Below are 27,303 nucleotides of genomic sequence, written 5' to 3' on the forward strand. Positions count from 1 at the left end.
GTGAAAAAAATAGAATACTCCCCATTCTGGGTTTGTCTGATGTTTCCTTATGACTAGATTCAGGCTATGCATTTGCAGCCAAAGAGGTGCTGATTCCTTCTCAGGCTAACACATCTGGAGGCCCATGATGCCCATTTGCCCATCTGAAGTTAATTTTAATCACCCAATCAAGATGTTGTCCTATTACTTCCCTGTATATTTAACATTCTTTTTCCTCTTGTAACTAATAAACTATGAAGAGACATTTTAAGACCATGCATACATCCTGTTACTCATCAAAATTCCCTCCTGGATTCATTGATGATTCCTGCTCATACCTATCTTTAACATGTGATTGCAAAATGATGATTCTGCAATTAAATGTTATATCTGACCCTAGACTGGATCCTGTACAGAAGGTAAAAATGCCATATAGAACAGAAAATAAACACTAGATGTCCTCCCTAAATCAATGTAAGTCTTTCATTTAATGGATGACATTGAATCAATTAACAAGTACAAGTCTCCCCTAGATTGAATAACCCCCATGGTCTGGTCCCATCCGAGACCTTGCGACTCTATGAGAAACTTCTCTCGCCACGACGGTGTCTGCATGGAAACTGTCAACTAAGTAATAGTGGCATTCTGAAATGGAAGACTCTAGTTCTAGTTACACGTTTCTGTTTTCTTTATTAGAAGACAATACAGAAATGATGAAATGATACCTCAAGGGTCTTGAATATAAGATGAAATGACAGAGGTCCCTAATGTAATGACACAGAACCTTCTGACACCAGGACTTGCAAGCCCTGTTCAGTCCCCCTTCATGATCTCTGAATACTCCTTTTGGTGTTCAACCAACTTCAGGAATACTTGATATTTCTTGTCGTAATATCTGTGGGAGAAAAAGGAATTTGTTGAATGATCTCAAGACAAAACCATCATGTGGTTTCCCCTTCCATTCAGAAGAACAGGAATGTTATCTCTTATGGTTATGCCGACACCTCCCAGTTTCTGAATTCTTACAGCATGCTGGGCAACGGGTTAGTGTATTTCATCCCTACTACCTGTAACCTACATGAAGTGTTCTTCCCTCCACTTCAGAGAAAAGGACATTTGCTCAGAGAGGCACATCCAAAGCAGCACAGTTAAAAACGGGCAGAGCAGTAATTCAAACTCACATCTGTCTGACTTCAAAGCCTCCACTGTAGGTACATTCCCAGCTTCAGTAAATACTTCTCATATGATGAGCCCCAGGTTTGATGACTGGCAGAAAACCAGGGAGGAGACCAAACATTTTAATCACCCTTTTGCAGATTCCACATCTAGATTTCCTTTGCAGACTGCTTTACCCAGGAGTAAAACCCCATGGAAATGTGTCTAATGCCTTTCCTGTAGCTGTGCCCTGCCTTCCAGGCATCTCACAGTGACCTTGCTCTCCTTGTCCTCTCCAGCTGACTCTTCAGGTGAGACCTGTTAGAACGGGTGCTGGCCATTAATCAGATGGCAAAGCAGCTGAAGCTGCTTTGGCATCAGTCCTGGGAAGGATAATAGCAGCCTACACAAATATACTTGAAGACATGCAACTGTGTCCTTACTCTTCTTGGTTGGGGGAATTGACATGGGGTGAGTGGTTGATGAAGCCAGTTTAGTTAGCATGGCTTGGTAGATTCTGGGGTGCTCTGAAAAGTCCTCATGAGGGAGCTTTGGTGCAAGCTTGTGAATTGGGGGAGAGGTGTTATAAGAGCAACCTTGGATACACATAGGGACTCCTACTTGTCACACAGAGCTACGTGTTAATAGGAGTCCCCCAGCCCCCAACATTTCTACCTTGAGCGTTCTGGTAACGTAAAAGCTGTGATGTGGCCAAACGCAGGGTAAGGAGGTGGGTGAAGCCTGGGTTGGAATCTCAGAATCTACCTCAACAGAGCTGTTGTGTGAGTTAAATGAGGTAATATATAAAAAGCACGTAGAACTGTGCCTGACTCCTAATAAGTGTATAAATGCTAGTTAGTACTTTTAAAATAATATTCTAATATTATCATCAGTCTGGCTATATGAAGGTACTACTAAAACCCACTCTATGAGCCTTCAAATTTATTAATCATGGAATGATTTTGGGACCATTTTCTTCTTTTAATGATATTCTATAAAAATATGTTAAGCAATTCTTTCACTTATATGAGATGGATTTCCTGACTTTAGAATCTCAGAACTGACAGAAGGGAGCTAAAGTTAGTACCCCTTCTCATATACTTGAAAATTTCCAGTTTTAATACAGACAACTTTGTTCACTGGCCTTATTCTTTATATAAATGGAATCATACTGTATTTGTTTTTGTGATTATCTTACTTAGCATAATGTCCTCAAGATTCACCCATGTTGTGGCATATGTCAGAATTTACTTCCCTTTTAAGGCTGAATAATATTCCATTGTATATATGTATCTCCCGCCCCACTTTTTTTTTTTTGCTTACACATTCACCCATTGATGGACACAGTCGGGCTGCTCCCATAGTTTTAGATGTTGTGAATAATGCTGCTGTGGTTAAGGGTGTAAAAATAACTCTGAGACCCTACTTTCAGTTCTTTGGGGTATATACCGAGAAGTGTAATTGCTGGATCATACGTTAATTCTATTTTTAATGAACTGCCATATTGTCCAGTTCCAATTTCTCCACATCCTCACCAACTTTTTTTTTTAACAGTAGCCATCTTAATGGGTTTGAGATGGTATCTTATTGTAGTTCTGATTTGCATTTCCCTAATGGTTAGTAATGTTGAGTATCTTATCATGTGATTATTGGCCAACCTTCTTTGGAGAAATATCCATTCAAGTCCTTTGCCCATTTTTGAATTAGGTTGCTTGGATTTTTTTGTTGCTAAGTTTTTGGAGTTCTTTATGCATCCTGGATATTAATCCCTTATCAAATATATGATTTGCAAATATTCTCTCCCATTCTGTAGGTTGCCTTTGTACTCTTTTGATAGAATCTTTTAATGCACAAAATTTTTCAAAGTACTTTGAAGTGACTGTTGTAAAGCCACATATGAATTTGGTCTGGGCATAATGACAAGATTTGGGTCATTCTAAAAATTTACTTGTTGACCTACAGTTGCTAGATTAGGCTCTCTGTGCTCCTGACTTTTTAAGTGAGCTAAATCTCCTCTCTTCCACGTTCTTCCCAACACAGTCAGTTTTTTCTATGTGGCACAGACCTAAGTAAATGTCAAGTACAGTTAGTAATGTGATTTCAGGCAAAGAGATATGAGAGTAGCCTAGAAGGAAATTGGCTCCCTCCTTCTGCTTGCAAATCTTTGGGCCACCTGCAGATGGTGCTAAGGCACCATGTGTGCCTCCTCCTTCACAGAGGACAGCTGCCAGCTGCCAGCTGCCAGCAAGAAGCCAAGGACTCTTCAAAAAACTTAAAAACAGACTTCCCTCAAAGGTCTTGGGAGGGTCAGGGAAGAGATGGAGAAGGATAATCTGTTTCTAATTTCAATACTCCAGGCACCCTAAAGGAAAACAGAAAGGGGCAGCTGAGTTTCACTGGGAACTCAGATCTCTCCATGTTCCTACTCTGGGCTCCCCTACGCGAGGGCCTGCTCCTCTGACTTTGGTGTTTAGAGAGGGGTTTATATTCAAACGGTTAACAGCCTGACTCCATTTGGAAAGAAGAAAATGAAAAGAAATTGGACTGCTTTTTCCATGGACATTTCCAACTCTGTTAAATTCTGACCGTGCTTTGGGTAGGATCTGCACCTTGGCCTGTCATTACATGAGGTGGAATTTGTTTTTATGTCTTAATCTCAAATTATAAAGGCACTTGCACAACTGTCCCTTCATCTTCAAACTCACTACCAGTGACTTAATAGAAGTCTTTTTCATCTGTAACTTGGATTGTTGAAAAAGCCTTCTGTCTGGTCTCTCTGCTTTTACCCTTATTCCCTTCTAACTGATCCTGTAAGAAGAATCTTTCTAAAATCTGCATATGACCAGGTCTCACTGTTGCTTAAAACTCAGTACCTCGGTTCTGCCTGTAGGATGAGTTCAAACTCTTTAGGATGTCCTCCAAGCTCCACATGAGCTCAGCTCCTCTTCCCCAATGCTACCCTGCCCCCAGTCTCACTTCCTGCTATTCCCCATCTCATACTTTGTGTTTTGAAATTCAGTGGTTTATAGCTACCTGAAGATAGCATGCTGTTCCCATTTTTATAACTTTGCATATGTTATTCCCTCCACCAAGAACGTTCTTCCCTGCCTTAGCCTGTCTAGCAACTTCTTTTAAGCATTTTAAGTCAGCCTAGACTTAACCTCCTCTCAAAAGCTTTCCCTTAGCCCTCCAGTGTCACATGCCTTTCTTCCCTGGACTGCTCTGTCACCTGGTAATACTTCTATTGTAGAACTTATCTCTGTGTTCTGAAATGATCTATGTACATAAATCAGATTGTGTCTTATTTCCATCTAAATCCCATCTGGATTATCCCAATCTAATGCCTTGACTATAGTAAGAACTCAATAAATTAATATTTTCTTTGAGGTTAAAAGGTCATTTTGTAGCCCTCACTGTCAAATGATACAAAGGGTAGAAGAATGGACAGATGCTACTGGGTCCTTTGATGGAGGAGATAAGAGATCCCTATTTTAGAACAGAGAAGACCAGATTTGCTGCTGATGACATAGGGAAAATAACATTGGTTTGAGAGTTCAGAAGCTTGTTTTTGACCCCCAGCTCTGGCCCTACCTATCTCTGCAATCTTAGGTAAGTGAAAGTGACTTTACATCTCTGGGACTTAGTTTTGTCAATTATTAAATGAAAGAATTGGATTAGTTGACCTCTGGAGTTTATTCCAAATCTACAGTTGCATGCATTTGTTCTCATTCTTTAGCACCATACATATAAAAAATATAAACTTACTTTTTATCCTCACGTCTTGGGAACACAACTTTCCCAACTTTGCTCATTCTTGCCATCGCCTCCTGTTAACGGGAAAACAACACGGGGAGCTGAGTTGGAAAGGTAAAACCAGGGTGAGGCTGTCACAGGCAAGAACACTCTAACTAGAATCCACTTCCCTTTAACATAATCAGTTAGTCCAGATTTTTTCCAACTTATTTTTCCCTAGTAATAAGAATAAAACCCAATGAATATTTAAAGTTACATCCGTGACCACACATCCTGGGCTTAATAAATAGTTGTGTATTGAGGCCTCCAGGGCCTAAACAACCCAGAAGGCAAAGCATTTTTATAATTGCCTCCAGGGATCAGTAGGTGGGGTTATTTCCCCTCCTCCTTACCTGGACTTGGGTGGATGGTACATAAGAAGACATTATGATCAGCCACTGGGCACATCACATACTTAACTAAAGATAGTAACTAAATGGAACCCTTTGTACTTTAAAAATAAAATATTCAAGACCTCTTCAATTCACCTTCAGCTCTTTTTCCAGCAGTCTCTGAAGTTGTGACTACAGATGTGAGACTCCTGGGCTGAGTCTGGAGTGACCTGATTTCCAGAATGGGACTTCGGGACATTTTTGCCTTTACAATGGGGCACTTGGGGAGATGACATGTTACGGCATTGGGTGGACATGCTGTAGTATGTACAGTATCAAGATCAGCCACAGATTGTGTTGGTTCCATTATATGAACAGAAGGGTTAGTTTCCTTGGGCAGTCTCCCAAGGCTCTTAAGGCCACCAGGAAGTTAAGGGGAATGGAGTAAACCCAAACTTGGAGTCCAACAGACCTGACCAGGGAAGACTGCAAACAATAGAGTGACAAAGCTCCACAGAATAGGCCCTGTCGTAGGAACAATTACTGAACTCCTATTGCTAAGGATGTAGTCGTTCTGGGATCACATGTGTACATCTTATTCCACACATTTACTAATTACTCACTATGTACCAGACACTGTGCTAGGAATCAGATTTGCATAAGACATACTCTTTGTCTTGAAGAAACTCACATACTAGCAGGGGAGGAAAAAATGTACAAAGCTGACTACCGCATGGAATGAGAGAGCCCCTAGGTATCTTCAAAACATATCCAAGTGTCTCCCTGACCATCCTTGCCACCTTACTGTGATTGACTGAATGATTTGCATACCACTAATTACCCTCTGACATGCCATGCACTTACTCTTTATGTGTTCATTATCTGCCCTCTCTACTCCTTCCTTTCACTAGAATGTAAGCAACACAAGGGCAGGGGCTGTGTCTGTTTCCTGCTGAATCTCAGCACCTAGAATACTCATAAGACATATTGAGCCCTTTTATGTGCCAAGCATAGCACTCAATATCTATGAAATACAGAGAGGAAGACTGCAGGGGCTTTTCATCAAGGAGCTCACCATAGAATGGAAAAGACATTTACTGTGATCAAAATAGAGTGTGATAAATACTATGGTGGAAGCGGATAAACTTCTTTTCAATAGTTATTCAAGGGTTGGGAAACCTGATAGCTTTTTCATCTGCTAACTTACACAAATTTCCACCCATGCTAGGTTGCTCTGCCGACTCTCCCGCAAGGATAGCATGAACATTCTGAACTGGTTATCTGGCGTCCTGGCCCTCAACAGATTTGGAAGCACTGACTGGGAGATCAGAGCTGCCAAACACAGCAAGCACACTGACAGCAGAGAGAAATGGCAGCCTTAAGTAGAGAGAAGATTTTTAAAATTACAAAAAATTATTGACAAGGGAGCCATGGAGAAAAGACAAAAACTAAACAAGGGCTGTCTGGAGCCATTTGGTGAAGAAGCAAACAGTCAAACACACCTCAGTGAGGTTGCTGCTGTTCCACTTACAGGGAATTTTAAGAGCTCTGCTTCCCTCAACACATGTTAGAGCACTGTCCTTCACAGACTGTGTTCTGATTCCCCTAAAGCAAGCCCCGCATCTTTCTGAGGTGGTCTCAGCAACCCCATCATGAACTTTGTCTCTCATCCTCAGGACGTATTTTGTCTCCGTCCCTCCTTGGGTCTTGCTCTGCTGTGCTTCGGGGAGGATCTTGCCTCCTGTCCCCATCCCTGCATCATGAAAATGCCCTTGGGGAATGCTCCTCCTGTTGAGCTTAGGTCCCTGACTTGAGACCACATTCCAGGACTGCCTTCATGGGTGGGATCCAGGAAACTTGGATTACGGGAGGTACTCCATAAATGTTCTTTTCCTTCCCTATGGCAGATGTGTGGACAAATGGCAGACATCAGGGAAGTCTTTCTTCATTTCTTTACCTTACCTTTGCTTGTCTTAAAAATAAATTATTGAGAAACAAACACCAGCAATAGAGATTTTGAAAGTTCAAAGAGAGGTTATTTTGTTTCTCAAAAAATAGATTTAAAAGTGAAACTTAGCTCAGGTATGAATTCTACTGAGATTTTCTTCTCTGACTGATCCCTGCTGCCTGCCTGCCCCCCTAAATTGAGGTATTTGCTCCCACAGCAACCTGCGCTCCATTTATCACAGCACTTATGACATGGCACCATAATTTTTTGTTAACAGATTAGCCTTCCCAAATAGACCGTGGGCTCCTTATGGAAGGAATTGTTATAATTATTTTCATTGTGAAACTCAGCATCCAGCATATCGTATGCACTCAGAGAATGTCTACTGAATGAATGAACTTAAGGATAATACACGTGACAGAATGATAAAATGGAAGTTTTGGCTGAGATCTAAAGATGACAGATATTAGATGCCAAAGTGAGCTGGAAAAAGACCACCCCGAAGAATTTGTAAAAAGGGTGGTTGGGGACCCATCAATCAAGTCTTACACTTTTCATCCACATGGAAGGCCAAAGAGATAGATTTTCAGGACAGAGCTGTTGGTTTATTACACACGAGGGCTCTTTCCAGGGTGAGGCGTGAGGGGACTCTCCCCCTTCAATAGTCAAGAGAGCAGGGTTTCACTGACACCGAGAGGACTTGGCATGTATTTCTGAGGTTGTAGCTCACACAGTGGATTGTGTGAGTCCTGCCTGGAAGAAACGAGCTGGCTGGCAGCTTCAGTGTAGAAATGGTGGAGAGATTGCTCTGGGATTAGCTAGCATTGCCAGCGTCTGTCAGGCTCCCAGTGGCATGACTGCTTCCTATGGAAGCAGTGGCCCACATGTGACAGAGCTGTCAGGGGCTGTCTTGGGTCCTATTCAACAAGGCTGCCTAATGAGGCAGAGGGAGTCTGCACAAAGAAGCTAGAGAAGAACTACCAGAGTTCTAAGGAATTAAGAGAAGAGTACGCAATCTACCAGAAGAGAGAGGCATTAACCAGGACAAGGATATTGGAGGTGAGAGGTTTTCAGAGGTCAAAAGTATTCAGAAAAGTCTATGATGGAGGTTTATGAGACCAAGAGCTAGCTGGAAACATCTATTAGGCTAAGAGAGCATAAGGCCCATTTATGACAGTGCTGATCAGATAAGAGCTTTCCTACACTTCCAACTTCTCTTCCCTTATACCCTCTAGCCACCTCAGAGGAACAAGAAAAAATCCACTGTGTTGGAGAGGAAGAAAGAATCTGATCCCGGCTACCTCTTCTCATTTGTGGCAGACCCAGCTGGAGAAACTGGGAGACATCTTACCTTCGCCTTTGCATATTTCTCTCGATATTTGGATTTCTGAATTTTGGCGATGGCTCACAACTTAAAGGGACCATAAGCCTTATATCATCTAAGTGATTTAGAACTTTTCCAACAAAGTAATGGAACTACCAGAACTGTTAATCAGCGCAGGAAAAAACAAGCTCCACTGTACGTATGTAAAGGAGCAGTGGGAATAAAAAATAGAGTTGTTTTTTGATTCTGTCTCCAAGGATGTGTTTGTGCTATACATTTTGTTTGTTTTACACAATATGTTAAATGCAAGTTGATATGCATAAGAAGGCTTGGATGAAATGTGTTAAAATGTTAACAATTTTGAGAGCATGCTGGTCATTTTTTTTCTTCTTAACTTTTGTGTTTTCTGAATTTTCTACATTGGCATATACTAATTTTATATTGTAAGGAAAATACAAATATACTGATTAATTAAAAAAAAAAAAAAAGAGTTATGCTTACACAGGAAGTCAAAATGACTCAGGCTCAGTTTTCTCTCTCCTGGAAGGCAAAGCTTATTATGGGTACCTGACACAATGTGGAGAATGCCCAGAGATTCGGTGTTGCCCTGAGAAATAGCACTGCTTAATTTTCCAATTTCTCCAAGTGATTAACATAAAACTGAAATCTCATGATCCCACTGGCTGCAGTAAATCTAGAAATGACCACAGCATAACAATATGAATTTATTATGGAAATGCTGACACATACTAAATATAGTCACCACCACAATATATTTCTGTTAGAAAGGGTTTATTTGAAGTTGGCCTCCAAATTCATACTTTTTGTTAGCGGGTGGAAGCCGGACAATCTTAATTTGCAGCACGCTACCCTCTTTGTTTGAGAGTCTAGACAGCACAATGAATACAGTGACTTTTCTTTTTCCTTTTTGCCCACACAATGAAAGCTTTTTAAAAAGAAAATAGTTTGTAAAATAGCATTTTAATCACTTCTTTTCTTTTTCTTTATAAGGCAGAGCTATAAATAAATCATGAAAGTTCACATTTGATTGTCACTTCTGAGAGCGAGTGAAAGGTTTCTGAAGGAAAAAATAGGGGCCCTGTCCTACGGCCATGAAAGACCCCTTTCATGGGGTTGACCCTTCCCTGGCGTGTCACGGCTGAGATACCAGTCAGCACACACTGATCACCACTTCTCTGGGGCAGCAGTGGCAATTGCCAGGCCCGTGTGGGCAGGGGAAACACCCAATTCTCATGTGTTATGGCCTGGCTTGGGAGCCACCAAAGGGCTGCAGGCCACACTGGGGTGAGTTACCAGGGAAATTAGGCTAAAGGAACAAAGGGGTCTTTCATCACCCATGGTGAAAATGTGGATTCCATGAGTGGCAGACATACTAATGTTGGCAATTTGGGGAGCAGGGGATCTGGTACCATCTCCCCTACCCTGGGGAAGGGGAACAATGGCCTTATGACTTTGGGGAAGACTGTCAGGTAGTCTAGACTATGCACCAAGGGGCACTGCAAACTTGGCAGTGTCCAGAGTCATTATCTAAAGGGGAGAATAAATTAGGACATGGTGTCGTGGAAGCTAGCTAAATGTGAACTCCCAGAAGGCAGGAACTACGTCGCTGTAGGTCCTGGCACTTAGAGGCGCTTGGTTAATGTGTACTGAGTTGCTGAATGAAAAGGTGATGGCTTTCCTCATGGAGGCAATGTAAGATCATTAAAGGCAGTGCTGCTTAACATGGCACACATGCACTCCACGGAGTGCTCAAGTCAAAACCTTAGGATTCCAGAAGAAAATAACGGAAGCACCACTTACATAATTTCTAAAGAAATTAATTAAGCTTCACCAGCATTTAATAGGTGGACTGTCACTATATCTGACAGCTGGGCCACACATCAGACACCGTGAGTCATGTGAGATGTGTGAGGTTTCTTGAGAGAAGAGTGGAAGCTCTCCAACAGCCAGGGGACCACAGCATGGTGCTGGCTTCTATGTCCTCAGCTTCCAGGATTTGCTATATGTTGTCACTTACATGTCCCAGGTTAGTGGATTTATAGGTATTATCTAGTTTTACTTAAACTAGCCCTCACAAAATGGGCAAATGGCTGAAAAAGATCATTCAGTAGATTGCAGGTGATGGGGATGATTCAGATTCAAGTAAACTAGAAAATGGTGATGCTGTCATTCAGTACTAGCTCCTTACACTGTAAGGAAAAAGAATGAAGACCTAGTCAGATAAGAATTGGGAAAAAAATCAAAATTACCAAGAAGACTGTTTGAGATATGGATACATAGGCACATACAAAACCATTGAGAAATCATCAAAACTCATTTAAAAATCACTAAAAACACACCTGGTTATACATATATAACATTTAGATATTGCATAATGTTAACATGAGGTCATCATGATAGGCAAACACATTTGAAATATTTTTGTTTCAGCTATATTTCACCTGTTTTATACTGTAAATAATATACAAGCACAGTTTAACATATTTATGCCTTTTCATAAATAAATTTCCAAGTATTAAGAATGCATGCTCAAAGTTTTTTTAACTGATAGGGTATATGATCCAAAATATAGGTGATGTACATTCACTTAGCAGCCAACTACACACTGCCATTGCTTTGTTACCAGGAAAGGCAACATCTCCCAGGTGCTTACTCTGTACTGGGCACTGTGCTAATCGCTTTCTGTACATGACCTTTTTAGCCCTCAGAATGACTTTATGACACATATGTTATAATCTATTACTTTATGACTGAAGGAACTGGACACAGAGAGAGTGTAAGTAATTTTCGCCAGGGCATAAAGCCAGTATGTAGTAAAGCCAGGATTCAAGCCCAGTTCTGACTCTAGGCCACTGTTCAGCCCTAAACTCAGACTCAATGGTATCATCCTCCCTGTAATAAAAAAAAGCTTGACCCTTGAATCTTCTAGGCTTGAGTTCAGATCCCATTTCTGTTCAACGTATTAGCTGTGTAATCACCCTCAGTGAGCATGAGTGGTGTGTGGGAGAGACAGAGACACACACCAATACAGTACACTGCACCTTTTTTCAGAGATGCTGACACACAGCTCTGAAACACATGAATCTGCCTTCTTGAGGAACTCTGACTCATTTTACTGGAACAACAAGTTCACATGTTAATGTGTGGGCTGAGGCACATGACCCCTCCACACAAAAACAGAAAATATAACAATGTGATTTTCCTCCAGCAAGCATTAAGAAATGGCTAGTTGTTCTTTTATTTATTTACTCATTTTCTTTTTGACACAGTCATCTTTTGACCTGCACCTGATATTCTGCGCAACCTCCATGCACTGGAGACAACAATGTCAATCGAGAAGCAGGAAGGGATGACAGAAAATAAAGAGTGGGAGAGGCTGTCATCGTTAATCATGATATGAAGACTGGCACCCCATTTATAATTTTAAATACACTATGTCTATCTATACACACACGTATACATCTTGTTTAGAGTGTTGATTACATGGGTGTATACACATCAAAATTCATCAAACTGTACACTTAGATCTGTGTATTTCACTTTATGAATATCTCAATTTAAAAATCGTAAAAGGAAATTAAAAAATACTGTATATGTGTATAATCGTGCCAGTACATTAATATTTTATTTAATTTTCAATTATAAACATTTCCACCAAATGGAAATAAAAATTATAGATACTCAGTTCTCCAATTTTGACTCTTACACCTCCAGTTAGTCTCTTGATCATAATGGAGGGGATATGTGGAGGCTCTCTAATTCTGTACGAAATGGAGATGGTAGTGGGAAGTTACTGAATTTTAGAGATGAATGGGCTTGGGACTGGATCCAGGCTCTGCTACTTACCAGATGTGTGAACTAAACCTCAGATTTCCCCTCTATAAGGTGGGAATAATATCATCTACTTACAGTATTGTTGAAAATTCCAGTATCCAGTTAACTGACCACCATCTCCCAGCTGGTCTCCTGACTTCTACTTTGCTCCCCCCTATAGTAGACAGGGCCAGCTGGGGTGATTTTTCAGAAAGAGAGAAAATATAGTGTAGTGATTAAAATAATAGACTCTGAGTATAATAGAGTTTGAAATTGGGCTTTACCACTTACTAGCTGTATGATCATGGACAAATTACTTAACTTCTTTATGCCTGGTTCCTGGTCTGAAAATGGGGATAATAACAGCATGCCTCTCATAGGATTGTTATGCAGATCATGTGAGTTATTTGAGGTAAAGCCCATAGAACAGTGCCAGCACATAGTAAATGCTCCATAAATTGATGTATTTATTACCCCACTTAGCAGGCATGTTCCATTTGGCCAGTGGTTCTTATTTGATTCATTTACTGCACTAAAACTGTGCCCAGCCAGAATAGGCCATCCATCACTATCTGTTCTATGAATCAATGAATGAAGTAAGTTAGATTCTCTCTTTCTGGGCTGTTCTTACCCACAACACTTCTGACACAAAATATGTGAGTTTTGTCCTCACATCAACCAATTCTCCAACTCTTCAGACACCAATTGGGTGTCTTAAACTTCAATTCTGACACTAACTATCCAGAATTAGCATCAGCTTCCACAGGTTTAAGTGTCAGTCCTATGAAACTGTCCCACTTCAGCTGCCAGTCTTTGAATGTGCCATATTATCTTGCCTTGCTTTTTGACTGAAACCCAAATTTCAGAGGGTGGCCTAGAACTTTAAGACTGAGCTCGTGCTGGCATCTCCAGCCTCATCTGCTGCTCTCACTGCGCTGGCCATGCTGGAAACACACCGATCATTATGCTGTTGATTGAACATACCAAGCTTGCTCCTGCCCAGGGCCTTCACACCTCTCTCAGGAAGGCTATTCTCCTGAATCTTTGTCTGGCTTTTTCATATGATTTAGGTCCTCTTCAAATGCAATCTCTAAAAGACCACCCTGGCCACTCTTGGATGAAGAAGTCCAGTTCTCCTAAACATCATCCATCATACCGTTTCATTTTCTTGTCTTCATAAACCTTTATAGCATGTAACATCTACCTCTTTCTATGTGGCCCTCATGTCTCATCTCTCCTGAATCTAAGCTCCATGAAAGTAGGGTCCTTGGCTTTCTTCTTCATTGATGGGTCCCTGGTCCCTAGCTTTTAGCAGGGGGTTAGCTAAACGTTACCGGAGCGTATATACTTATTGAATGCCTGTTTTATGCAAGGTACTATTTATATATATTTTGCTTCATTTGACTGTCACAGACATTCTGTGAGGAAGGTTTTATTATCTAAATTTACAATGAGGAAACAGAGGCTCAGAGAGGTTAAGTGATTTCCTTAGCTATTATATGGTGAAGCCAGGATCTGAAACTTGCTTTAACCCATGAATAAGACCAGGCCCATTCCCTGAAAAGCTCATATTCACTAGGAAGATCTCTGGCTTTAGTTCATGACACTTTATCTTCTTCTGATGACTTTGGGGCCCTATAAAACCCTAAAAGTTTGCTTTCTCCACTGTCAAAGACAAATTCAATTATGGTCATTATACTGTGCTTATAAGGGCAGGAAGGTGAATTCGTTGATGCATAGAAAGACTGTTCATATTAGTTTTCGAAGCAAACAAGATTACTGCCAGCTGTATGACCCTGAGCAAGACCCTTCCTCTCTCTGGGACTCACTTTCCTTAACAGTAGAATGAGGGGGTTGGATTAAATGATCTCTAAAGTCTTTGCCAGCTATGCAATCTCTTGGTTCAATGCACATGTGTTTTTTTTCATTAACTCTAAGTTGACAAGTTACTCCTTATTCCCCATGGTACATTTTATTAGGGTTTTACTAGGCCTACTCTGGAAAGGAATATACCTACTGTGTTTTCCCAGCAAGATAAAATTTCATTCCAACTCAGTCATGGGCAAATATGGTACAGGGGAGTGGTTCTATAATAGGTAAGGCTACCTACTTCTGTTGCAATATTTTGAGGTATAATACGTGGCCTCAGTGATAAAGGGTTGGGTTCAGATGTGAATAGTAAGCAAGGATTCATCCTATTTATTTACATGAGTTTGACTTGTCTCTTATGGGTTTTCTAAAGGCAAAAATATCAAGCTTCTTGATAAGAGCATCAGACAGATTATAGACTAAATCTGCAAGCCACCCCTCATTTCATAATCTACTGCTGACTAGAAAAGAATGATCCTGCTAATATTTCTGCCTGAGAAGGCATAAAGTAGTGAGCTGTAATAGAAATAATAAAAATAATAACGACAACAATAACTCAATGACTAATAATAATGGCATCTAACATTTTTGAGTACTTACTATGGCCTAGCACTGTATTATTAAACACTTTACTTACTTTATATCCCCGATTGAAAGATGAGGAAACAGACAGCTTTGAAACCTATACTCTTACACTCACTGTGGAACAAAGACTTCAGTGATAAATAGACCACAGTCCAAATCCTAGCTCTGCCATTTAACATTCTGAGTCTCAATTTCCTCCTTTTAAAAGTGAGAATTTTAATACCTGTTTTACAGACCTATTGTGTGAACGAAATGCTTAGAAGTATAGATATTACTACTATTTACCCATCAGATGAAATAAATATTACTTTATTTCCCTAGGTACTTTCTGAAAATATTTAAGAGTTGACATTGCCATGTTCATATGTTGCAGGTGGGTGGGGTGGTGGGCTGGGGAAGGTGATAGGTGCCAATATCCTTATGGCTCCTCAGGATCATTTCCAGACAAGTATTCCTCCATCTACAAGTAAAAAAGCCTTCTCCCCTGAGGTTTATAGCACCTCAGGACAGGTATAAAATGATGCATATGTTCGCTGCACCTCACTGCTGTCATTGCCAACCTCTTGCCTATTTCCCTAGGTTAAATGAGGTTCAGGCTCCTAGATCATAGCCTCCCTATCCACCTGGAGGTCTGTCATTATCACAGAGGACTTCAGCATCTGTTTACAAGACCCAGACAATGTTCCAGTCTCATGGTTTCAAACTGTTTCCAACTCCAGGGACCCTCATCTCCACACTCACTCACTCCCACAACCACACTCTGAAACTTATCACCAAATTAGGCTGCCATATTTATGTGTATTCCAATATACTAAGAGCTACTCTCTGACTTCAATTGCTCATCCATCCAATTCTCTCATTTGCTCTATCATTCTTACCAAATGGCCTTCTCCACCTCATGGCAATTTCTGGAATTTTGATCCTTTTCTTTTATTTCAATTCATTGGCTCTAATTTCTTCCATAGCTAGCTTAGAGTCCACCATTTATTTTGCCAAACACACTTACCAACAAGAATCACCACTAATACTCTCTTAATTGCCAAATTCAATGGGTTTCTCCAATCCACAGAAACCACTTAGCCGAGGATATCATTTATGGCTATAAGGGAGAAACTTTGTTTAGGATGGAGCAGGCCCACAGGAGGTTGCGAGCTGAGCAAGTGAAACATCCTGAAAGCTCTCAGGGTCTGAACACACACTATTGCAAATTTATACTGCCTGCTTCAAAGTTAGTTCCTTACCAGTTAGATTCTTGGGCCAACACGTCAGGAACCGTAATTGGCAGCAAAGGATCAAACTGTGTGATGGTGTTAACACAGCAAACAATGAGTTGCAAGGGATGCTGGGTAGTCGCAACTTCAATTGCTCTATGTTTAGGCAGGTGAATAACCAAGTTATCCAAGCAGAGGATATCTATCCATCCATCTATTCCTCCACACTCTCTAAAGTTCCCTGCTTTTGGATCTCTAACTCTTCTGAGCCACAGCTGTATTTAGTGTGGGGGGCCTGGACACCCTGGCCTAGCCTTTGGGGCTGCCCTTAGACTGATTTCCAGTACAGAATCCTGGCTAGGCCAAAATCATTCCAAACCAACTTCAGGAGGAAAAAGACAAGCAAAGAGGCTGAATCTGAAGCCAGAAGGTGGGGAGGCCAAAGATGGCACCAAAGCACCAAAGCAAGAGAAGGGCTTGGAGGGGAACTGGGAAGCCAGTAGGATAGAGAGGGAGCAGAGGTCAGGTGAGAGGGAAAGTCATGTCATGCAAGTCCATGATGTCCTTCCTTTTAAATTGGCTCATCATCTTTTCTACATTCCTCAAGTCCTCGGCTTCCCTGTAACATCATATAGCATATAGTAGGATAAAAGTCGATTTACTTCTATGTCTCCCCCACTGGACTGTGAGATGTAAGAGGGTAGAATCATTCATTTTATCTGTATTCCCAGCAAATGATATAAATAATGTAATAAATACATGTTGAGAGAATAAAAGAATGAATGATTAAATGGAATAATAAATTAAGGAATGAGTCAGGGTGGGACTGAGGATATCTGTATAAAGCAACTTTCAGATCTCCTTCAGTTGTACTTTTTGGTATTTCCTAATCCTCAGGTCATCACATTGTCAGATGGCAGGCAGTTAAGATCATGGTCTCTGGACTGCCTAGATTAGAACCTTAGCTCTTCTATTGGCTAAAATGAATGGCTTGGGCAATTTAATAACCTCTTTGTGCCTCAGTTTACTCATGGGTAAAAGAAATAATAGAAATAATTACTCATAGAGTTGTGAAGATAAAAGAGAAAATGTATGCAAACCACATAAATTAGTGCCTATCACAAAGTAATAGCTTAAAAATGTGTTATTTTTATTCAAATTATTATATCCATACCCACCCCAGCACTGCACAAGATCTTATAATGTTCTCCTGAGTGCTACTATTTAAAGACAGCACTTCCTAATCTTCTGTGCATGTGACATGCTGCTTGGGCAGGGAGTGATAAAGGGCACGGAATGCAGGAACCATTCAACAGTGGACATCAGCTGATGCCTCTGTTTAACGAGGGGAAGGAAGATGAACAATGAGCAGAAAGAAAGCTCCAAAGAATAAAAGTTGTAGAAGCTTCTAAGTTTGGAAATTCAGAGTTTATTTTTGGGTGGGACTTCCAGGCCTAATACATAAAACAAACAAAGAAAACAACAACTCTGTCAGCTGTGTTTACAAATATGAGCTTGCTCTGGCTTTCACAAGACACAGGGAATTCAGTCTGCTTCCTTCTGGTTACTATAGTATAGACAGCACATGGTGCGCTGGAAAGAAAACTGATCCGGAAATCAGGAGCCTCCAGTCATGTATTAATCTTCGTCTGGGCTCTGTTATTTTGAATACGTTGCTTCCTTTTTTGGGGATCCTGGTTTCCTCTTCTCAAAAAATGGGAAGTTTGAGCCAGATAATGTTAGCTTTATCGTTCAACAAAGTCATTGAGTACCTACTGTGTTCCATGCATTGTGCAAGGCACACTGGATGTATCAGGCAACCAGACAGCTTTGATCCCTGACCCCATGGGGCTTAGAACCTACTGGAGAAGCACAGGTGCTCCAGGAGAATGTAAGAGGAGGACAAAGCTAGTGTGTGTGTGTGTGGTGGGGGTGGGGGTGGGGATTAGGTAACTGCTAGAAGGTTGAAAAGGAGTTGGCCGGTAACGAAAGAGCATTCCAGGGTGAAGGAAATGCATATTTGAAGGCCCCAAATCAAGACACTATGGCACATTCAAAGAACTAAAAGAAACCCAAGATGGCTGGAGTGGGTAGAATTAAGGGAAAGAGTGATAATAGAAGAAGTTACAAGCAAGGCAGGGCAGATTTTGGATGGCCTCGTAAATCATGTTAAAGGTTTTCGGCATATGTCAAAGCAAGGGGAAAACACTGGTGAGTTTTAAGCAACAGTTTGTAAAAGATCATGTTTGTAAAAGATCACTTTGGCAATGTGTAGAGAATAGATAAGAGAACGGTGAAAGAGGAGGCAAAAATACATTCGAGAGGCCTTTGGAGCAGTCCAGGTGAGGGATGAGGGTGGCAGGGACTAGGGTGGTAACTGAAGAATTAAAGCAAAGAGAAGGAATTGAAGAGACATAAGATGTGGTTCACAACAATCCTGTGAGCCTGATGAGGAGGGGAAAGAGAAGGTGGGTTCACAATGTCCTCAAGCTTCTGGCAGGAGTGACTGAGGAGATGTGGCGCCATTTACAGATGGTGCCACGTACTGGGACAGTGCCAGTCTTGCAGGCAAAGGTGGAGATGATGAGTTCAGATTTTAACATGTTTAAATTGAGATGCCAGTGAGGCCTTTAAGTGGAGATGCTACGCAGATATCTGTAGAGCTGCTGACACATAAATAGCAAACGAATCCTTGAAAGTGGATGAAATGGGCAAAATTCTGTAGAAGACCACCCTATAAAGCCAGGTAGAAGACAATGGGTAGCTGGCAAAGGCATCTGGAAAGAAACATTCAGAGTACTGGAAGGAAAATCAAGAACATATGTTGTCAATGGAAGAATGTTTCATTGAAGAGAGTGCACCACTTTGCAAAATGCTGCCAAGGGTAAAGCAAGGTAAAAATGGAAAAGCCTTTGGGCTCAGCAATGCCCTAGGTTGGCATTAATGACCTAAGCTAGCATGATTTTGGTGAAATTCTGGGAGTGGAAGGCAGATCAGCTTTGGCTAAGGAGGTGGGGAAGGTGATGAGAGAAATCATGATAGTGAAGATAGACACCTTTTAAAACAGTTTTGACTGTGAGAGGCCATAACTGGAGGGGCTGATAGGCAGACAAAGAGATTTTGTTTAAGATGGGAGAGTTTAGAGCAGCACCGTCCAACAGAAATTATGTGAGTTACATAGGAATTTTAAGTTTTCTAGTAGCCACTTTAAAAAAGTAAAAAGAAGCTGGTGAATTTTATTAATATCTTTTATTTAACCTGTTATACCCCAAATACTACCACTTCAACATGCAACCAATACCAAAAAATGATTAATGAGACCATTCACCTTCTCTTATTCATACTAAGTCTTTGAAATCTGGTGTGTGTTTTATGCATTTCATTTTAGACTAGCCACATCTCAAGGGCTCAATAACTGCATTTAACTAGTGGCTACTGTATTGGACAGCACAGATCTAGAGTGTATTTAAAAGCTGATGAGAAGCAGTTAAGACTGAAGAAGATGCTAAATATCCAGGAATGAGAGGGGATCATGGATTGAGTGTGTTGTCAGAGGCAGTGGCAGACAGAGGAGCCTCTGATAATAGCTGTAATATCTCTACCATTAGAACAAACGGGAAGGAGAGAAAAATTGTATCTGATTATAAGCAGTGGCATGCTGATAAATGTTCTATGACCGACTCTACCAAAAAAAACAAAAAACAAAAAACAAAAAACCCAAACAATAAAAGCTCTTATTTGTAGCATTTACCAATTTTTGTGTTGTAAACACTTCTACTGTGGCTAATTTCCATGATGCTACTAATGTGATGCTGCTGAACGTGGAGCTGGGAAGAGATGTGCCGATCTGCCCTTGTGAGCACGTATGAGCCAGCTCGAGCACACCACTGGATATAAAAAAGTGGGAAGGTTCGATGGCAGGTATCTTTCTAATGGCTTTTATCTTCTCTTTGAGGTACTTGATGGCTGAGAATAAATAGGAGGTCATCTGTTTGAATGTGAAAGGAAAGACAGGGATAGGAACTGGGAAGGTTTGATATAGTTACTGAGGAAAATGGGAAATTGAGCTGACATATTAGGTTCCTATCAGGAATGGATGGACACTCACATTGCGTAATTGAAGTAAGCTTAATAAAACCTTCCTTTAAAAAGAAGGTTTAGGAAAAGAAACAAATACTGATGACTGGCAACAGTGGGGAGCCATTACCATCTCAGCCTGAAGAAGCAGAGGGAGGGAGGGGGAAGGGAGCAGTCCCCATCACCCAGACGAAGTTGTAGGGAGAGCGCCACCTGCTGGAATGTGGTCTACACTAGATGATGGTGGAGGGATGCCGCTAACCCGCAGCAACCCAGCAAGGTGAGAGGTGGGGGAATAAAGACCTCCACTCTATCCTCCAGGCTCCTGCTGGTACCTCCCATTAGCCAAACCCAACTAAAAACCAGGAATAAGGGAGACTGTTTGGTGACAATATACAACCATGTGTCGCTTAGCAACAGGGATACTTCTAAGAAATGTGTTAGTAGGTGATTTTGTCGCGTGAACATCATAGAGGGCACTTACACAAACCTAGATGGGACAGCCCACTGCACACCTAGGCTATATGATATAGCCTAACATTTTGACCACTGTCTTACATGTGGCCCACTGTTAAACAAAACGTGCCTTAAGGTTTTGTCTTATGGCACTCAGAAAGCTGGATTCATCTTGAACCAGGACTTGATAAGACAAGAACGATGGGGAAAAAGCAGTCTCCATGCGGAGACTGACCAGGTGGAAAGAGAGAAGATGGGCAGGAGGAAAGAGAGAAAAGATTCTCAAAACAGCCCTTCAAGGTACACATTAACCCCATCTTAGAGATCAGGAAACTTAAACACCAGGCAGAATGTGGCTTGCCTAAGACAGCAAGTTTGGTAGTGGTGGGGTTAGGAGACAGGTCTGTCTATCCTGAAAGCTGTCTCCACCCTACCGCTCTACCTGCAAGTGAATGAATGGTTTGACTGAATTGGAGGGGAGGAAACACATTTTAATGTTCATTTAATGTTTTAGCTGAAGCTGAAGCATTATTGCAATTTTTACCCCCAATATACAAGCTCATACACAACAAAGAGCAAGGACTCACAAAGACACCCTTGGGCATTTTTCATTACTGATGCTCATCACAAATGTACAAGCTAAGAGGTGAATGAGGTGTGTGCAAGGGTGCCTTTTGTGAACTACAAGTGGACTCAAGTTCTCAAGTGGAATACTCTGTTACCCACTCTGTGTTTGCTCGTTTCTCTCCAGGCACTACTTGACCAGGTGACCTTCTTAGTTAGGTCCAGTGGTTTGGGAAGAAAGGAAGAGAGAGAGAACTGCAAGGCTTCCCCTGTGTGTCTAGTACTTAGGTATAACCCATGGGCCTTCCCAGGGGCTTGGTACATGCTGAGAGCTTGGGAATTACAGAGTGAACGGAATCTTTCAGGGACCATATTTTCTCTGTCAAATATTACATGGTCTGACGATAGGATAAAAGACTGGAAATCAAATTACAAAACTGGAAACAGCACAAGAAGAACCGGCAATAGCTGGGTTGACACTCCTGTGGTGTGACCCTGGGGCCATGAATGCGGTCGCTTGACCCACTTATGAAATTTCTTCATTTATAAAATTTGGCCAATACCTAATGGGTAGTTGAGAGGATTAAATGAGACCAAAGATGCAAAGCTCCTGGCCCATAGAAGTGCTCAGCAAACACTAGTTCTCGCCACTTCTCTGTCTCTCTCTGGTCCTTCTACTTTGATTTAACCATTTCTGTCTTTTCCCAGAATTACCACTTTCTTCTGACATTGCATTGCATTCCCAGGAGATACTAGTGGTTTTCCTGTGGCTTCCCAATTATGATTACTCTAGTTTTTCTGATGTTGTTTGGTCACTTTGGGGCCTTAGTTTGGGCTTTGGTGACCGTGGGTTGCCATTCTGGGGAAACCAAGGCATTTTGGATCATGGCTTTTTCCCCCATCTTTCCATAAACACCCAAATCCTTTACCTTTTATTCCAACTCTCATTTGCCCTCTGGTGCCTGGTTTGGCTGCATTTATGTTTACTTAATGACTTTCGGCAAAGGCCGACTTTACATATGGGAAGGAGAGGGCTTTGCTGATTTCTTCCATATGTTCATTTATTCATGTATTATGGTTTTTGTAACCTCACCAGCATAGATCCCTTCAGACAATCCTTACACTGTTCCTTAGAGACCCGCTTCTCTGTGTGTTCAGCTGAAAAGTTTCCATGAGAATATGTTTTCAATGCCCATTACCTTTAGCATAACTCAGCGTGGCTCTTAGATGGGTACAAAATTAATGTTCTTTAAGACTCTTTTTGAACAGAGAGGGCTTATTTGATTGGATGATTTTGTGGAAAGAGTCAGCAGACCTGGTTCTAGATCCTTCTCTTCATTTGTAAATGGTGTGAAATCAGACAGGTTCCGTAGCCACTCTGGTCCTGTTTGCTCATCATAAATCAAAAGGCTTGGGTTAGGTATGCCCTGAATCCTAAAAGCCTCACTGTGCCCTGCTCTTCCTCTTTCTTTTCTGTTCTTCCTCCAGTACTGGGTTTCTTGCTCTTACAGATTAGTGTGTAAAGTCCCAGTGTGTGCTTTTCCCTATATCAGCTCCTAAGCAGAGGTGTGTATAGGGGGAAAATTCAAGAAAAGAACCCCATCTCTTGCAAAATGCATGAATGAAAATGGAGCTCTATTTCTCATTTTGTAAAATGTTATCTTGATTTCTTTTTCTGTAGAACACTTGGGACTTGGCTTAGTGTGATGGCATGAGCTCTGGAGAAAGGCAGACTTGGGTTTGAACCCTGCCTCTTATCTTATCAGCCTGTGTCCCTGTGCAGGTTTCTTAATCTTGCTAAGCCTTGTCTTCCTTCTCCATAGAACAGGAGTAATATTTGCCTTGTAGGGATGGTGGGTGGATAAGTAATCCTTAATTCCTAGCTTAGTGTTTTGCATACAGCAATTGCTCACAAATATTGGTTACCTCTGTGTACAGTGGATTCCATGGTGGAAGTGCCACAGTGCTGAGAACGTTCTCACAGGATGGAACTGACAATACTCTGTGTATTAGTCCATTTCCGTTGCTTATAACATAAATACCCGAAACTGGGTGATTTATAAAGAAAACAAAATTTATTGCTTACAGTTTTGGAGGCTGGGAAGTCCACAGTGCAGAGAACACATCTGGTGAGGGTCTTGGTGGTGGCAACAGTGACCCAGGAGTCTCACATGGCAGAAAATGGTGGAGCAAAGAGAAACACTCTCAGGTGCTCTCCTTTTAAGCCCTCAGAATCATGCCCCTGACCACCATTATTAATCCTTTCACTATGGCAAGGTCCTACAACCTAATCACCTCTTCGAGGCTCCACCTTTCAATTACTGTAATTGGATTTCCCACCCTCAATAGTTGTAGTGGGGAGTAAGCTTTAATGTATGGACTTTGAGGGACACAATTCAATTAATCCACAGCACTCAGAGAAGATCACAAGATCAACTGTTGTCAAAGCTAGGACTAGAACTTGGGACTCCTGACTCTCAGGCCATAGATGTTTCTCATGAGCTGAAGAGGAGTGGGGGAAAAATGCAGGGGGGTGCGGTGGTGGGATTCACTGGGCATCAGATGTTGCCTAAAGCAGGAAGGTACATGCTCTATATGAAACACTAAACTAGTAATTAATTACTTACCTACCCCAGAGGGCTGGTAAATGGAAGGAGAGTCTCAAGGGGCCAGGACATGTGTGTGCGAGGTGGGGTGGGGATGGGGGGTTTGGAGAGTGAGGCTGTGTTTGGTAGCTTGGGCAAAAAAGCTTTGCTAGTTTATTTGCAGAAGCCAAATGAATCTCTGTCAGGTAATCAAGAAGTGATCTGTCAAGTTAGAGGCAAGGGCAGAACAAGAAATGATCCTGTCCACAGCCTCCCCCGGGGTCCTCTCTGCTCAGAAGCATGAGGAAGAGCAGAGTCACAGAGGGGACCTGGCAGCTGTCCTTGGACCTTCCTTTCTCTATCAGAGAGCAGTCCACATCAGAATCGGAGCCATGAAAGTCCTCTCTCCATCCCAGGGTCTGTGTTGGGGCACTGAGATGCAGGAGAGGCTCTCTGCACTCGCGAGCCTCAGGTGACTCATGCTGTGTGTGTGGTATGTATATCAGTATGCTATATGTATGTATGCTTCACGTATGTTATGGCTTAGCTGAGATTCAAAGGACGTGCAGGTGTTACCAGCTGAAGGATGGGGGAAGCAAGTGTCTAGCAGAGGAGAGAACTACGTGGACGGAGGGAAAATGACACTTGAGCAGTGGAAGGACGGTGTGCCTGGAGGAGGGAGAGCCAGGGGAAGTGTGGGGGAGGCAGAGCTGACAGGTGGGGGGGTCCACCACAAAGACCTTGCAGCCTCCTTGGCACAAGGAAGCCAGAGCTGGTCTCCAGGCCGGCAAGGGCCAGGCGCAGAAGTCTGGGGGAGCCCAGGGTGGCTCTTATATCATCCAAATGTGAGAGGTGCTTAGGAGGCAAATGACAAGCTGTGGTGATGGATCAGATGGAAGCGTTAGGTGAAAAATTCACAAATAACTGTTAAGTTCCTGGGCTTAGGACGGTGGACCACTTACAAAGAGGGAGAGTGAGGACTGATACTCAGAGCTGTTTACACAAGTTCCCTTCAGATCTTACACGGCTTCATTTAGAGATATGGGGTAATGGAGAGGAGAAACCTCGTCCTTGCCTTGTCCTGTTCAGAGGGCAACAGCAATAAGAAAAGAAATTAAGAAAAATAATGTTGCAAAAATTTCTCACCAACCAGGCCAAAGCTTACATCAGCCAGTCATGTGGGTTTTAAGCTTGATTATTCAGTAAGAAATGGATTTGTCCTTGTGAGTGCTGTAAGATCTGGCACTTACACCTGAGATGTGAATGATTTTTTTTTTCTTTTAAAAGCAATGGAAGTTCTGGACAGCCAGGAGTTTAAATACAACCTCCAGACACCCAGCAAGGTGCCTGAAGCTCAAATCTTTTCACAGAGGCATCTCCTGGTTTCCTGAGGGTGGTGGTGAGGAGATGGAGGTGGGGCGGGGGGTGAGACACACAAAAACGTGTACCAAAACATAAGACACGAGGCCATAGAATAATGCAAGGGCCCTTAGGCATGGCTGCCTGGAACCACATCAGCCTTTATCCAGGGGCATATGGGCTCGGGGTACCACTAGGAGAGTGTGCAGGATTTGCACAGGGAACTCCAGCGAAGCTCAGCCTCTTTGCAAGGCTGGATGGGAGACAGCGAGGCCTGTAGATGTTAGCAGCTACTGAATAGAGAAGCCTGAAGTAAACTCAGGTAATCTGGCTTCAGGAGAGAAGACCTGGTGAAATGATGAGAATGAACAAAAGCTGGTGGGGTTGAGCTGCAGCAATTGTGGGGGCGAAGTGGGAGGGCACATCCAGGCACTCAGGGGCCAGGTAATTGGTTTTGGAAGTTTTCCTAAATTCAAGAGTAAAATCCAAGAGGAAATCCATTGTGGGAGTCTTAGGGAGTGAGATTTACACTTTCCCATGGCCTCTCTGGTTCCAGTGGGATAGCAGCCTGGAGCAGGAGACCAAGTGGGAGAATACTGTAGTGGCCCAGGTGCTCATGACAGTGGATTGCACCAACTAACTAACCAACTAGTTAAACTCCTCAGTGCCTTGCTCCCCTTCCCTTTTCTCCCCTCCTGCCTTCTACCCCCACTGCTTTCTCTGTCCCCTCTCTCAGCAGAAAGTGGAGGACATGGGGATGGGCATCCATGCTGCTCAGCTTGCCAGGCTGGACAGGCTATTGCTTTCCTTCATCTTCATCTCAAGGTGCCCCCCTATCCTGCTCCCCCTCTCAAGACCTTCTCTGTGCCTGCATGCTGAGAGGGAGCAGCTGCTGCTATCTAGAACAACTCCCAGCTGTTCTGCCGACTTTTCTCAAGTGTGGCTTAGTGTCAATGCCTCTAATTAGTTAAAATAGGAAGGGGGTGGTAAACAGAGGAGCAAGAGGCCTAATTTTAGCTGTAGCCAAAAGGACTTTCCCCTAAATACTCTGTGATCTCAAAATACTTAGCTAAGCGCATATGTACATGGCAGGGAGAGGATTTAAAGAGCTACAGAAATAAAATTCAAAGGCTGAATAGGACAGTCCCTGCCTCCCTGGACAACTGGATTGAAGAGGAAAGGAATGAAAATGTACTGATGCTTACTCTGTGCCAGGCACTGTGCCAGATGCTTTGTATGCAACAACTCAGCAATTCACTTCATCTTCATACCAACAAGATGTTGTAGGGACTAGTGTTGGCCCCATTTTACAGAAGAGGAAACTGAAGCTCGGTGAGGCTGACATTACTTTGTCCAAGATGACACAAGGGTCTCTCTGACTTCTCTCTGATGATGGGTCCTCAGACCTAGGACAGATGAAGCACTGTGCAGACAGCTTAAGCAGGGATTCAAGAAAGGGGATGAGAGCAAAAATCTAGAGGATTCTGGCTCTCAGAATGTTAAGAGGCATCACTGTAGGAGCTAGCAGGAATCACACAGTGCCTTGGATATTTTCAGTCCTGAAATCCCTCCTATGCTTCACAAGATATGCATTTGACCAGGCTGTCATTAACAATTTACAGATAGATAAATCATTTGGAAAATGCCCCCCACCCCTCACACTAGCAAAAAAGACCACTGCTTTCTACAATCAAAGAAGATGCCAAAGGATTCTGAACTGGCTATAGTGGAATCTGGGCTCCTTCAGAAAACAGGCCACCTGGTAGGACTCATCACGTCAACTTCCTTCATCTCAGTTCAAGCTTAAAAGGCCTCTTCACTAGGAAGCTCCCCAGTGAGGTTTTCCACGCACATCTGGAGACTTTCCACAATAGGCCTTTGAAGCAGCCTCAAGTATTCCGGGAAAGTCTGCCTCACTGGGCTGAGGTTTAAAGAGCAGAAGCCCACATTTATTTTTCTTTCCCGCCTTCTTTGACAAAACTCCCCCCAGTGGTTTATGGGCATTTGCAAAGCAGCCCTGATTTCAGCTCACTCCTTCCAGTGCTGAAATCTTAGAGAAAAAGACAATGAAAAAGCAAATCCAGAAGGTGTGCTGGCATCTGGATGGTCTGTGTGTGTGCTCAGCTCCTCCTCACACTCTGAGTCGAGCTTAGTTCATCCTCACAGCAGGGAAAAGATGGACTCAGGATTCAAACAGATTTGTTCAGTCACTCAGCAGTGGTGACATGTTGTG

At 42.3% G+C, this 27,303-nt stretch overlaps 1 protein-coding gene across 1 annotated transcript in view; it reads right to left on the minus strand.

Moving 5' to 3' along the window:
* Positions 1–643: 643 nt before the first annotated feature.
* Positions 644–27,303, minus strand: part of LOC103607113 (FGGY carbohydrate kinase domain-containing protein-like) — an 88,291-nt gene continuing 61,631 nt past the window's right edge. Inside the window, exons 4-5 of the mRNA XM_008591660.1 lie at positions 4,900–4,961; positions 644–874 (exon numbers count right to left, since the gene is read on the minus strand). Of these exons, the coding sequence (XP_008589882.1) occupies positions 793–874; positions 4,900–4,961 (144 nt within the window). The 3' untranslated portion in view covers positions 644–792. The remainder of the gene's footprint in view (positions 875–4,899; positions 4,962–27,303) is intronic.

Source organism: Galeopterus variegatus, unplaced genomic scaffold (genome assembly GCF_000696425.1).
Source record: "Galeopterus variegatus unplaced genomic scaffold, G_variegatus-3.0.2 Scaffold7136, whole genome shotgun sequence".
Lineage (NCBI taxonomy): Eukaryota > Metazoa > Chordata > Mammalia > Dermoptera > Cynocephalidae > Galeopterus > Galeopterus variegatus.